Source organism: Carettochelys insculpta, chromosome 1 (genome assembly GCF_033958435.1).
Source record: "Carettochelys insculpta isolate YL-2023 chromosome 1, ASM3395843v1, whole genome shotgun sequence".
NCBI classification, from domain to species: Eukaryota; Metazoa; Chordata; order Testudines; family Carettochelyidae; genus Carettochelys; species Carettochelys insculpta.
Window position 1 is genome coordinate 299,911,808 of NC_134137.1, and position 11,853 is coordinate 299,923,660.

Genomic DNA, 11,853 nt, shown 5'->3' on the forward strand with positions numbered 1-11,853 from the left:
GGCACCAACGGGTGCTGAGCCCATGGTTGTTGTTGTTGTTGATGAGGAGCAAGGGAATGAGTCTATAGCCTGGGGATTAAGGTACTTTCCCTAAATGTGAGAAACCTATGTTCAGGTGTCTATGCTGAGTTGGAAGCCCACAACTCCCTACAATCTAGGCAAGCATCCTAGCCACTACTCTACCTGCTGTTCTAGGGATGGTGGATCTTTCCTTCTCTCAGGGGCTAGATGTAAAGAAAACTACCCAATGAAAATTCCATCAACACCAATCCATTTCCACAAAACATTTCACTTCTGACAAAACATTTTTGGTGGGACAAAAAATTATTTAGGATTTTTTCACCCTGCTCTTCTACTTAATTATTGATAATTTCAGTGGATGGGTGCAAAGAGCACTGACTTGGGAAAAGGATGCTTCTGCAGAAAAGGAAAAGAAAAGAACAGAGCAAGAGGATGAGAGAAAGAAAGCAGAAATGATAGTGGCTTGAAAGGAAACAGATCTTCTTCAATATGAGAATGTTACAAGACGGCACTGAACAAATAATATGTAACTAAATGTTTAGTTACTACAAAACAGCCATACGGTTCCCTGGATCTCTGTAAAAAAAAATCTTATTTGCATCAAAGAGAATACTACTGTGCTTCTGGGGAAAGTATAGTCCAGAATTTATACCCAATCTGTGGAAATTTAGCTCTCTCAAATGAGCTTACAAATGACATCCCAGTTCTTACTCCTGTTCTTATTGATACTCTACTTGGTCCCCAACTAAACAAGTTACAGCCAGAAGACACAGAAAGGCAATCAGAAGCAGAGAAGTGAACTTAATTGTGTGGAATATCATCAGCCAATTTCTCACCTAGACATGAGAGTCCTTATCCTCACTGTTTGGTTTGTATTTGATCTCCTGATTAAAGACCCTGATTCTGTGAGGAACCCAGGGCCTTCAGATTGCAGCTGAGTATCATTAATGCCTTTTTATATCAACAGGAGATTAAAGTGTTCATCAGCTTTTAGAAAGCTCTTAGTACCTCAGAGATCTTGAGCACTGAGAACTCCTGACATTCATTTTTCTTGTGGGAGCTGTGGATGTTTCAGTACTTTCAGGATCATGCCTTACATTTTGCAATGGATCCCACTGATCAATATTCTAGGATCCCTCTGCCAATAGCGTTTATGAAGAGAAAAGTTGCTTACGATGGAAATAACAGAATGGGTCCTTGAAATTATTTTCATTGTCCAAAGACTTGGAGGCAAGGACATATCCCAAGGGTAAGTACACACTACAGAGTTATTCCAGAATATTTTATTCCAGAGTTATTATTCCAAAATAAACTATTCCAGAATAACATGTCCACACTACAGAGCAGCCCAAAAATAAGCAAAACTTATTCCAAAATAGTGTGTCCCCACACAACAGAGCCTATTTCAGATTAGCTATGCTCCTAGGGGCTCTAATCCAAAATACTATGTCCACACAGCAGCTTTATTTCGGAATATGCTATTCTGAAATATCTGATTTTGAAATAGGCCCTATTCCAAAACGTCTGTTTCAGAATAGGGGCTATTCCTCAGAGAATGAAGTTTACCAAATTCAAAATAAGCCATCCATTATTTTGAAATAGCAGTTGCATTATGTAGACTATTATTCTGAAATAACTTTACTGTGTAGACAAACCCCTACAGAAAAAGGGCAGCTAAGAATAAGTGATAGTGGGAGCTGGAGCCAAAAAGAGGCAAAGCAGAACAACAGAAATTTCTGTTGCCAAAATCACATGTATTTCCATGATCACATATTGGTTCATAAGTGGTGAATCCATGGATTTAAATTTAAAACACAAACAAGTAAAAACAGTATTACAATGCAAAGCATCAGGCAACCTTACAGGCATCAATTGCGACAGGCTCTGCCTCCTATAAGAACTGACTCAAAACTCAAATCTAACATCATAAGGTTGAAAAAGGTTCAGGTCAATTTCACCTTGACTTTTTTTTCCTACATCCTTATACACTGCTATAATAAATCAGATATAAAGAAGTCCTGAGTCAATCTCCTTAAATTTGACCTTAAAAATTTTCTCCTAAATTTCAGTTTAAATATTTCTTTTCTCAGTTTCATCCCATAATTCCCAATTACCATCTACCTTTAGCAATTTGTCCTTTTCCATGGTACTTTTGCCCTCCAAATAACTTTTTTCAAAGACTGATATGTACATAGGCTACTAAGAGTCTGATCCTCTGTGTAGGTGGACCCCAAAGCCCATGCAGAACTCACTTGAGGGTTGAAAGCCTACAAGAATAAGAAGTTCTGTTAATCTTTCCACAAATATTAAACTATCTAAACCCACAGTTTCCCCACCCCTTTGGCTCTTCTTTGAATTCCATCCGGTTGAATGATACTCTGGTATAGAGATGCCTGGAAAAAGTATGCAATATTGTTCAGGCTCTTGAGGTACTTTCTGATTTTAATGCTGCTAGAAGTATTCCAAAAAAAGAATAACACTGCATATACTTCTCGGCACCTACATATCAGAATTATGTCATTCAACTAGATGCAGTGTTGTGCAGCTGTGTGGGTCCCAGAGTAGGAGAGAGACAAGATAGATGAGGTGATGGGAAGTTATCTTTTATTGACAAATTTCTGTACAAGCTTTCAGCTTCATAGACCTCTTCTTCAGATATGAGGAAGTCAAACAGGTATGGAGAAGACAGTGTCTGCCACGCTCTGATTACCTTCCCCATACCTGAAGAAGAGCTCTATGAAACTAAAAGCTTATACTTTCCACCAAAACAAGCGGAGCTACAATAAAATTGCTACTTCCCCCTATCGTGTCTCAATCAAGCGGATGGAATTCAGAAGACAGCTTGTAAAATGGGTGAGGGGAAGACAGGGGGAAACTAAAGGGATTAATTTGTATGGACAGAATCAAATATAAAACTAAATATACCCCAAGACAGCTTTTTCTAGCAATATTTGCAAACCTAATTTTGCAGACCAAAGATTAATTTTGTAAATAATCATAATTTTAATCTTGTTACTTTTAAAATTTAAACATCTCTAACATTGAAGGATTCTGTCAAAAGTTGCTATCCGCTGTTATTTGATCATGTGATTTTGCAGTTTTCTGAAAGTGAATTTCCTACTCATTCTATGTCATATGCTGTTTTGTATAATAGTTTACGGTAGGCATTTCTTTAATATCAGCTTATTCCAGGGGCTTCTCTGTCACTTCAACTCACATTTTTATGGTGCTCAGGGGAATACAAGTAGGTTACATCTGAAGGAAGTTTTCCTCTATGGAATAAATTTGAGGAAATAGCTCATTTATCTTTTAGACTTTCTGATGTCTGTGGTACATCACAAGGAAGTTAGAAAAGACAGAATATGAGAGGCCTCACCAAAAGACACAAGTTTGCCATGTAAAAGTAAAGGCCATACTATTTCACCTGTTCCTATCAGACACTTACTGTTTCACTATCACTGCAAGAATCTGTCGTTAAATCAGTGCTGGGATCATCTGCTTCAAGGGATGTTACACTGATTCTGGTTAATTCTCTATTTATTTCTTCTTCAAGTATTACATCATCATCATCTTCTTCTTCCATAGCTTTCCATAATAAAATGTAATAGGAAAAAAGGAAAAATGAGATCCCGTACAATAGTAGATATATTGTATTTACTGCTAGATTTGTGGCTGGAGTAAGAGGTGGACAATAATTACTGATGGGGGGGCGCTCTAAGTATTTGCTAACTGGTCAAGGGATGCACTCTTTCACTATATTAATGGAGGAAGAGCAGGGTCTGGGATGAAGGTTGGGTGCAGAAGGGAGCTTGGGGTAAGGGATCAGGTTGCAGGAGGGGATGTGAGGCCCGGGAAGAAGTTTAGATGAAGGAGGGAGTTGTCACCTAGGACAGAGGACTGGGGAAGACGGGGGACTTCAGGTCCAGGAGAAGGTATGAGTGCAGGAGAGAATTCTGATCTGAAGGGTGTAAGAAGGGGTGCAGTGCCTAGGAGGGGATTGTCACCTGGAGGCTGGGTGCCGAGGGGAGTGGGGTTTGCAGGGGTTTGGGTAAGAGGCAAGAAGGAGTTGTGACCTGTGACAAGGATTGGAATGCAGTGTCTGGGAAGGGATATGGGTGCAGGAGTAGGGCTGTAGAGGATTGGGGAGAGAGAGCAAGTGGCCAGTTGTAGGCTCTGGCTGGGAGGTGCTTTCCTTAGGCGGCTCCCAGCCAGCAGTCTAGCAGGACCTTCAGGCAGGCTCCCTACCTGCTGTGACCCCACATACCACTCAAAGGGACAAGATGAGGAAGCATGTACATTTCTGTGCACTGCACACCTAGGGGAAACTGCATACTGCCTGTGCTGCAAACATTGGCCCAGGCAGCTCACACTGGCCAATGGGACCTATGAGATTGTGCTTAGGGCAGGAGAAGCACACAAAGCTCCACCTCCCACGCACATGGCCCACAGAGATGCACATGATCCGTGCAGCTTGCATTTTTGAGCAACATCTGAGGACACAGCAGGATGGCAGCCTTTCCAAGGCTCCCACTGGGTGAGATGCTGGTGGCAACCCTGATCCAGTGGTTTGGTGGGACAGATGAAGCCCATGGGTAATATTTTGCCTGTCCCTGCTATAGTAAGTATATCAGAACTCTTTTTCCAAAAGGCAAAAAAAATCATTATCCACAGTAAGGCTCCAAAACACTTACTTTAGAGTAAACTGATGTCAGTCGAAATATATACCTTTGTAAAACTAGGGTTAGGCAGTACTGGGAACAAAACTTCTATATTTATCAATACTGTAGGTAATGAAGTGGGCACATAAACACTACAATATTACCTTGGGACCTATTCACACAAACTTTTTCATGTGTGCAACTTTAACTGGCTTCAAGGAAATAACTCAGAAGAGTAAACTGCATGAGCTTATGGGTACTATCTATACTGGAGAAAAAAGTGTGTTCTTCGCTTAGGTTAACTAACTTGGATTTATATAGCACCAAAGATGCAGAAATCTGGGTTGACAACCTAAAGTAAACCCTAAAGGGGAGCCTAGGAATGAACATGAGCCACTAAAAATGTTGGTGTGGTGGTGGGCCCAGACAGTCCATGCTAATTTATTTATATGGAAACACACATCTGTAAATTTTAGACAATCTTCAAAGCTCCACAAACCTATATACTTTCCTGTTGGGATTACTGTTAAGCTTGAATATAAATAATCAGTATTCACGTGACTTTCACCTGCATACTATATAGTAATTTAGGTATAAAAACAAAGATAAGTACCTGCTCAAGAAATGCCGAGTGAAGAGGCACAACAGGTACAATATAGTTCACTTTGGGAGTTGAGGTTTTAGAACAGAAGAGTTGGTTTAGAGATAAATGTTTTTTTAAGATGAGGAGCTAGGTATCTGTGGGACTCTGATTCAAATTTTGTTTTAAATTTTTGTAGGCTTAGAATGCTTCTGATAAGTTCAACATATAACAATCCATATAACTAAATATAAAACAAAACCAGAATGGCTAATGGCCATTGAAAAGGTAGGACTCAAAGCACCAGTTGCATTTGGAAAGTTTGATCTACAATAATTCATGCATCATAATTTTACGTACGCAAGAAGAAAATTTCAGGAAGTTTAGCAAGATTCTTTAGGACTTGCCTACACAAGGAAAAAGCCCAGAGTGGCGTGTGTACATTAGCTACTTCTCATTAACTCTCTTTGTTGGCACTCCTATTCTGAAAAGGCACTCTTAAGAATGCAATGTAAAAGCATTCACGTAGAGAGTTAGGCCTGGTCTATATGTATTGGATTGACCTAGCTATGTGGTTCATGGATATAGAACAATTCATATCAAGTGCAATTGTTAGGCTGACCTAATCCTCAGGACCTCTATAGATTTAGCTAAAGCCTCTTGAAGACATGGTTTAAGTACATCAACAAAAAAAAACCCTTTCACCAACATAGGAAGAATCTATGCTGCAGCATTACAACAGCACAGAACTAGGATGACCACATCTCCCTGTCCCAAATACAGGACAGGTAGATATGGGGTCGGCTGGGGGAAGGGGCAGCTCCTCCCAGCTCCACTAAGCCTCAAGGAGCCATGAAAGGGACTGCAGCCGCCCATGCTCCCCGGTCTTCGCTGAGCCTTGGGGAGTGGGGGTGGAGGTGGCAGCTGCTGGTGCTCCCCCCAGCTTCCCAAATGAGCAGGGAGTTAGGAAGCAGAGCACCAACCTATCCTATCTTTGGAAGGCCTCCTGCTGGCTCCCTCTTCCTGTGGCGGGAGAGCACATAAGCTCTCCAGGCAGCAGCTGCACTTGGGCACACTGCTGAGGGCAAAAGTCAGCCGCTGGAGGGCCAAATACAGGGAAATGAGCCCTTTTCAAAAAGTACATCGAGACGCCTTCTGGGACCCCAAAATACAGGGTTGTCACAGTCAGTCTGGGACAGATAGTCACCCAGCACAGAGCACAGACATTGACCAGTGCAAGCTGGCTACTATGTTTCAAAAGTCACACCCTAGTTCACTGCATCCTAAATTATCCCATGTAGACAAGCCCTACGTTTTCTCCTGATTTCACAGCGCACAAAGAAAACCTTAAAACAATTACAAGCCACAGCTGTTCATTAATCAGCCTTTGGGGAGGGAGGAGAATCTCCATCCCTGAGATTTTATGTCAATAAGACCCTTTATAAAACAAACAATTTATTTAAATGTGGAACTACTTCATACAGACACTTATACAGTCAGCAAAATTCCATCACCCTGAACTCCATGGACACTCTTGCAGCATTCCTGGTGACAACAGGTAGTAATTATCATGTTGTGAACCCCTACTTTGGTCTCAGGGGTGAGGAGTCACATGCATGGCATTTGATGGGTTTTTTTGGATGGGGAAGAAGTGGTCTGCCATGCCCAGCTACTGGGCCCCAGAAACTCAACCATCAATTAAAAACAAACGGTATCCCACTCTCACAGACAAGAGTAAACCTAAGGCAGAGGTGAAAGTAAGCAGATGTACCCCGAGGCACGGCTCTGCAAAGACCTGGCTGAGTTGCTGCAAAAGCCAGTGGGGGGCTAGTGAAAGAGCTGGGAGGGACCCAGGTTGCAATAGGACAGTAGCTGTAAGAAACGTACATTACTTTCACCCCAGCTAAGAGCCAAAAGGCTCAGGACCAAGAAGGCGGATACAACAACCAAACTACTACTCAACCGAGAGCCAGGGCGTTCAAGGCACGGGCTGCGCAACAGCCCTCAGGGGAGGGAGTGGAAGATAAAAACCCCGCGGAAGAGAAAAGACGCCCCTTCCAAGCATCACTAGGCAACCCCAGCGCAGCTCCGCAGCTTCCGCACGGCCCGTCTTGCACCGAGAGGCGCCGCACAACAAGACTACAGCTCACAGAATGCACCGGGACAGGGCCCTTGCACACTCTGCAACGCCCTGGCAGCAGGGCTACGCGCGTCCAGGCCCGGTGCACCCTGGGAGTGGTAGTGCCACCCCCTCCCATCCACAGGGGACCAGGCAGGCTCTCCTGTCTTCCCGAATAGCTTTCGGGCAGTTGGACGAGCTAGCTGCCCCTAAGGCTACTGGCTAATCCCGCACCCGGACCACGGCCCCTCAAAACGCCCGTCACCCGGAGTCTGGTGCAGGTCAGCCCGGGCTCTCGCGGACTTGCTTGCAAACCTTCGAGCTGCAGCCAAAGCTGTGTTAAACAGGAAGTGTACCCATGGAAACACCGCGGACGGGGCGTGGTCTGCGCTAGGGCAAGCCGGAAGGGACTAAATTATTGAGCAGACCTCACTTTGCATTCCGCCGAGGGGTGGAGAGACGGAGGAGGACAGGAAGCAGGAGAACCGGTTGCAGGCTCAGAAAAAACTCTCTCACCAGCCTTATCCTATCTATTTTGACTCTTATTTCATATCCCTATTATTTTCATACACTGAGTGGCTTGTGGAATGGGTAACCTTTTCCCAAAGCCCAATCATGAGTATTCAGTCACCCCAAAATCATGAGACTACCTTAGCAATCATGAGATTTTTATAAAGAATAAATATTAAGTTTGATTGTCACTGACTTTGGGTTTGTGAGTGTAACCCTTCTGCCAGAAGGAGATGGCAGCAGCCAGGGCCGGATTCAACATCTAGGGGTTCCTTTTCATCCATCTCACACAGAACCAGCTCAAGCCCCCACCCACTAGCCTGGGAACTTCACATGCCCCTGAGCGCCTCAGAGAGGCAATGCTTCCGCACTTGCAAGCACAGAGTCTGAGGCTATGTCTACACTAGCCAAAAACTTCAAAATGGCCATGCAAATGGCCATTTCGAAGTTTACTAATAAAGTGCTGAAATACATATTCAGCACTTCATTAGCATGCGGGCGGCCACGGCACTTCAAAATTGACGCGGCTTGCCGCCGCGCGGCTGGTCCAGGCGGGGCTCCTTTCAAAAGGACCCCGCCTACTTCGAAGTCCCCTTATTCCTATGAGCAGATGGGAATAAGGGGACTTCGAAGTAGGCGGGGTCCTTTTGAAAAGGAGCCCCGTCTGGACCAGCCGCGCGGCGGCAAGCCGCATCAATTTTGAAGTGCCGTGGCCGCCCGCATGCTAATGAAGTGCTGAATATGTATTTCAGCACTTCATTAGTAAACTTCGGAATGGCCATTTGCATGGCCATTTTGAAGTTTTTGGCTAGTGTAGACATAGCCTGACTGTAGAAAAGAACTTTTAATAAAAGAGGTGGAAAGGTCAATTAGCATAAGCTTAGGAAAATACCACACCCAGAGTTCATAACCAATCCTCAAGTAAATGTCCCAGCTCAAATGCATTGAGCAATGTCCTTGGCCTCTCAGGCTCACCAGTCCAATACTGTAAACAGCCAATCCACACATCCAACATTCTCCACACCCCCAGTTCAAGTGCCCCACTTACAACCTGGTCCAGTCCATGCAGACACTGACATCTCATGCTGATGCATTCCCTCATAGACCTGAGACAATGCCACTTATCTGCTGCTCCTCCTACCAGCCCCCACTGGTCACCCACCCACTGCTCCTCCAACCAGCCGGCCATCCATCTACTACTCCTCTTACCAGCCATCCATTGGTCACACTTTCCATCTATTGCTGTAGGCATAGCTTGTGATTTCAGCTCACAGCATCTATCAAAATAAAGTCTCATACAAGGCACAAACACTAATATCCACCTCTATTTTTTAACCCCTAGGGAAAATTAATCAAGCCAGGCTTATAGGTATATGGCTAAGTCTTAGACAAGACCAAGGCACCCAGCTAGCTGATTCAACCTACATCCCTCACCTTCTGCCTTACAATGCTTTAAGCCAGTGGAGCCCTGTGTAATCCATGTCTTATGCAGTTATGATTACCTGCCCTGTCCCTCAAAACGACTTGGAGCATTGGTGAGATTTCACAATTCTTATAGTGAGTGTTAGCATAAATTCTGATTTTATAACAATGTGTTTACAATAGACAAAATCTCATTGCTTCCTTGCTACCCATCAGGCTTTGTTTGCCAGGTATCACATATGCACACTTTTGCATTCTCATGCAAATGATCTCTGGGAGATACATTTCTCCCAGCCTTCAGCAGCATTGAGTTCCTGCTGGCACATTCCTTACATGAGCATTTAGCATCATGTTTTAAATCTTTTCTCTGTGCAATAGCTCATCTTTGGAGAGTTGTTCACAAGAGTTTTGGAAGAGGTGGCTTATGATATAAGGCGCAGCAGAGAGGTTATAACACAGCACTGGTAGTTGCTCCAAGCACCTGGCATGTGCGGGTGATGCCATATCCCACTTCCATCTCTTAGCGGGGTGAGTATACAGGGGAAACTCAGTGTTCTGACTCCTCTTTCCCACATTTACCAATGGTGCCCCTCAGTGCTGACTTCCTAAGCTGGCATTTGGGTCACACCCTGTTGGTCAAAAAGGCTACCTCTGTAGGCAGCGTGGCACCTCTTGGTTCAGGCTGGGGAGCACTTTACACATCAGGACTATTTAAATAAACATATGGAGATATACCTGTCTCATAGAACTGAAAGGGACCTTGACAGGTCATCAAGTCCAGTCCCCTGAACTTACAGCAGGACCAAGCACCATTCCCCAGATCTCTAAATGGCCCCCTCAAGGACTGGACTCACAACCCTGGATTTAGCAGGCCAGCACTCAAACCACACGGGCTGAGGGGATCAGGGTATCATTCACATTGCAGACATGACATCAGGATACGTTCCCATGAGAGACCTGGAGCTGGCAAAAACAATGCTTAGGTGTAGAAGTCTTTAAAAAATCTATGCAGATAGGTACCTGCTTTGAGTCTCCTGCCATCAAATCTTTGGTGCTTCCATGACTTTTCCTGTGTAAACTTCTGTTTATTCCTCATGTGAAAGCAAACAGAGGAGGTTGGCCCCACATCCAAGCTGCCAAGCTCCTGTGACAGCCCTCTATGTGCCTGGGAAGAGCAGGGTTTTCTGTGGCGTGACTGATATTGGGTGATGCAAGGCTTGCTGCAATATCAGGCTCAGTAAAGTGTGTTGCAGCTGGTGTCTTATGGTTGCACCCTGGGACAAGGGCCTCAGACTGTTACAGAGGACAAACAGGGCTGGAAGAGGGTGACGGGCAGGTGGGGAGCAGAATATTCCGGAAGGTCGGTGACTGATATCACAGACCTGGGGGTTCTGAGGCAGTTGGAGCTCTGAGAGGAAATGGGGCCTCACCCTCTGGTTCAGAGTGCCCACTCGGCGAGCAGGGAGGCGCTGGGGGACCCATGGCCACAGGACCCAGGGCGGCTGGACAGAGGCTCTGTGATAGAGCTGGGAGGGTGAATGGCAGAGCAGAGCTGTAAGTGGCGACAGAGCAAATGCAGAGCAGGGCTGGGCTGGGCAGGGGGCAGTTGTGAGCTGCACAATGATCCTGGCCTTGAATGCGTTCAGTCCTTGCTGCAAGCAGAGGCCACCTTGCAAGAGCCAGCTGAGACATGTGGTGGTGAGGCACTCCCTTTGCCACTCTGGCTTTGTCTTTGCCACTCTGTGGCATGGCTCCAGGAAACCACAGTGGCTCAGTGCAGCCTTCCAGCAAGAGGGCTTATGTCTTTATCTAACTCCTGGCATGCACCGTGAGCAATGGAGAGGGACTTTGGGGCAATGAGAGGTGTGGGACTAGATGGAGTTTAGGGGGAGAAATATGGACCAGATATTGTGTAACTGGTGTGCAGAATATATCAGGGACCATACAAGCAGCCAGACAGTGCCAGAGCTGTTAGGAGAGAGAAATGGGGAGAAATATGGGGCTGTGAGGAGGAGGTGGGTCCTGGGTCCTGGTGTATGAGGGATGAATGGGATGATGGGGCCTATGCCGAGACTTTCCCTTCCCTGTTGTTTCCCAGAAAATGTGGGGGCCAGGAGTTTCAGTCAGTGGGACACCTAGCAGCAGTGCCCACAAGGGTCGGTCAGTAGTGTGTTGCGCCACTGTGCCTGAAGATGCTCAGACCAGGTCCACCAAGCCAGTATGTACCTTGGAAAAGTTGCTGACTCATGCCCTAAAGCCTTGTTCTGTGTGTGGACCAAGGACATTTTGGTCAGCAGTTGCACCAACAGAGCTGCCCAGGAGGAGCTAGAAAGGGATACAGGAACTGTGATAATGTTGTAAAGAAAATGATACACGTGCTTATGAGTGTGGATTGAGTGAGTGTCAGCTTCCCATCACCTGCTGATAGCTTCATTTAGTAGATGTCAGACAGTTCTACTGACAGGCTGGGAGAAAGCTCGCTTGCTGTCTTTCCAGCTATCAGTTAGCTTGGATGAAACCTACGCAAAACATCTGTGGGCAGG

The 11,853-nt window shown here is 45.3% G+C and overlaps 1 protein-coding gene across 1 annotated transcript in view; it reads right to left on the reverse strand.

Annotated features, from left to right (window-relative positions):
• LRRIQ1 (leucine rich repeats and IQ motif containing 1) overlaps window positions 1-7,738 on the reverse strand; it is a 209,033-nt gene extending 201,295 nt beyond the window's left edge. The window contains exons 1-2 of the mRNA XM_074984002.1: window positions 7,694-7,738; window positions 3,467-3,606 (exon numbers count right to left, since the gene is read on the reverse strand). Of these exons, the coding sequence (XP_074840103.1) occupies window positions 3,467-3,604 (138 nt within the window). The 5' untranslated portion in view covers window positions 3,605-3,606; window positions 7,694-7,738. The remainder of the gene's footprint in view (window positions 1-3,466; window positions 3,607-7,693) is intronic.
• Between the last annotated feature and the right edge of the window lie 4,115 nt (window positions 7,739-11,853).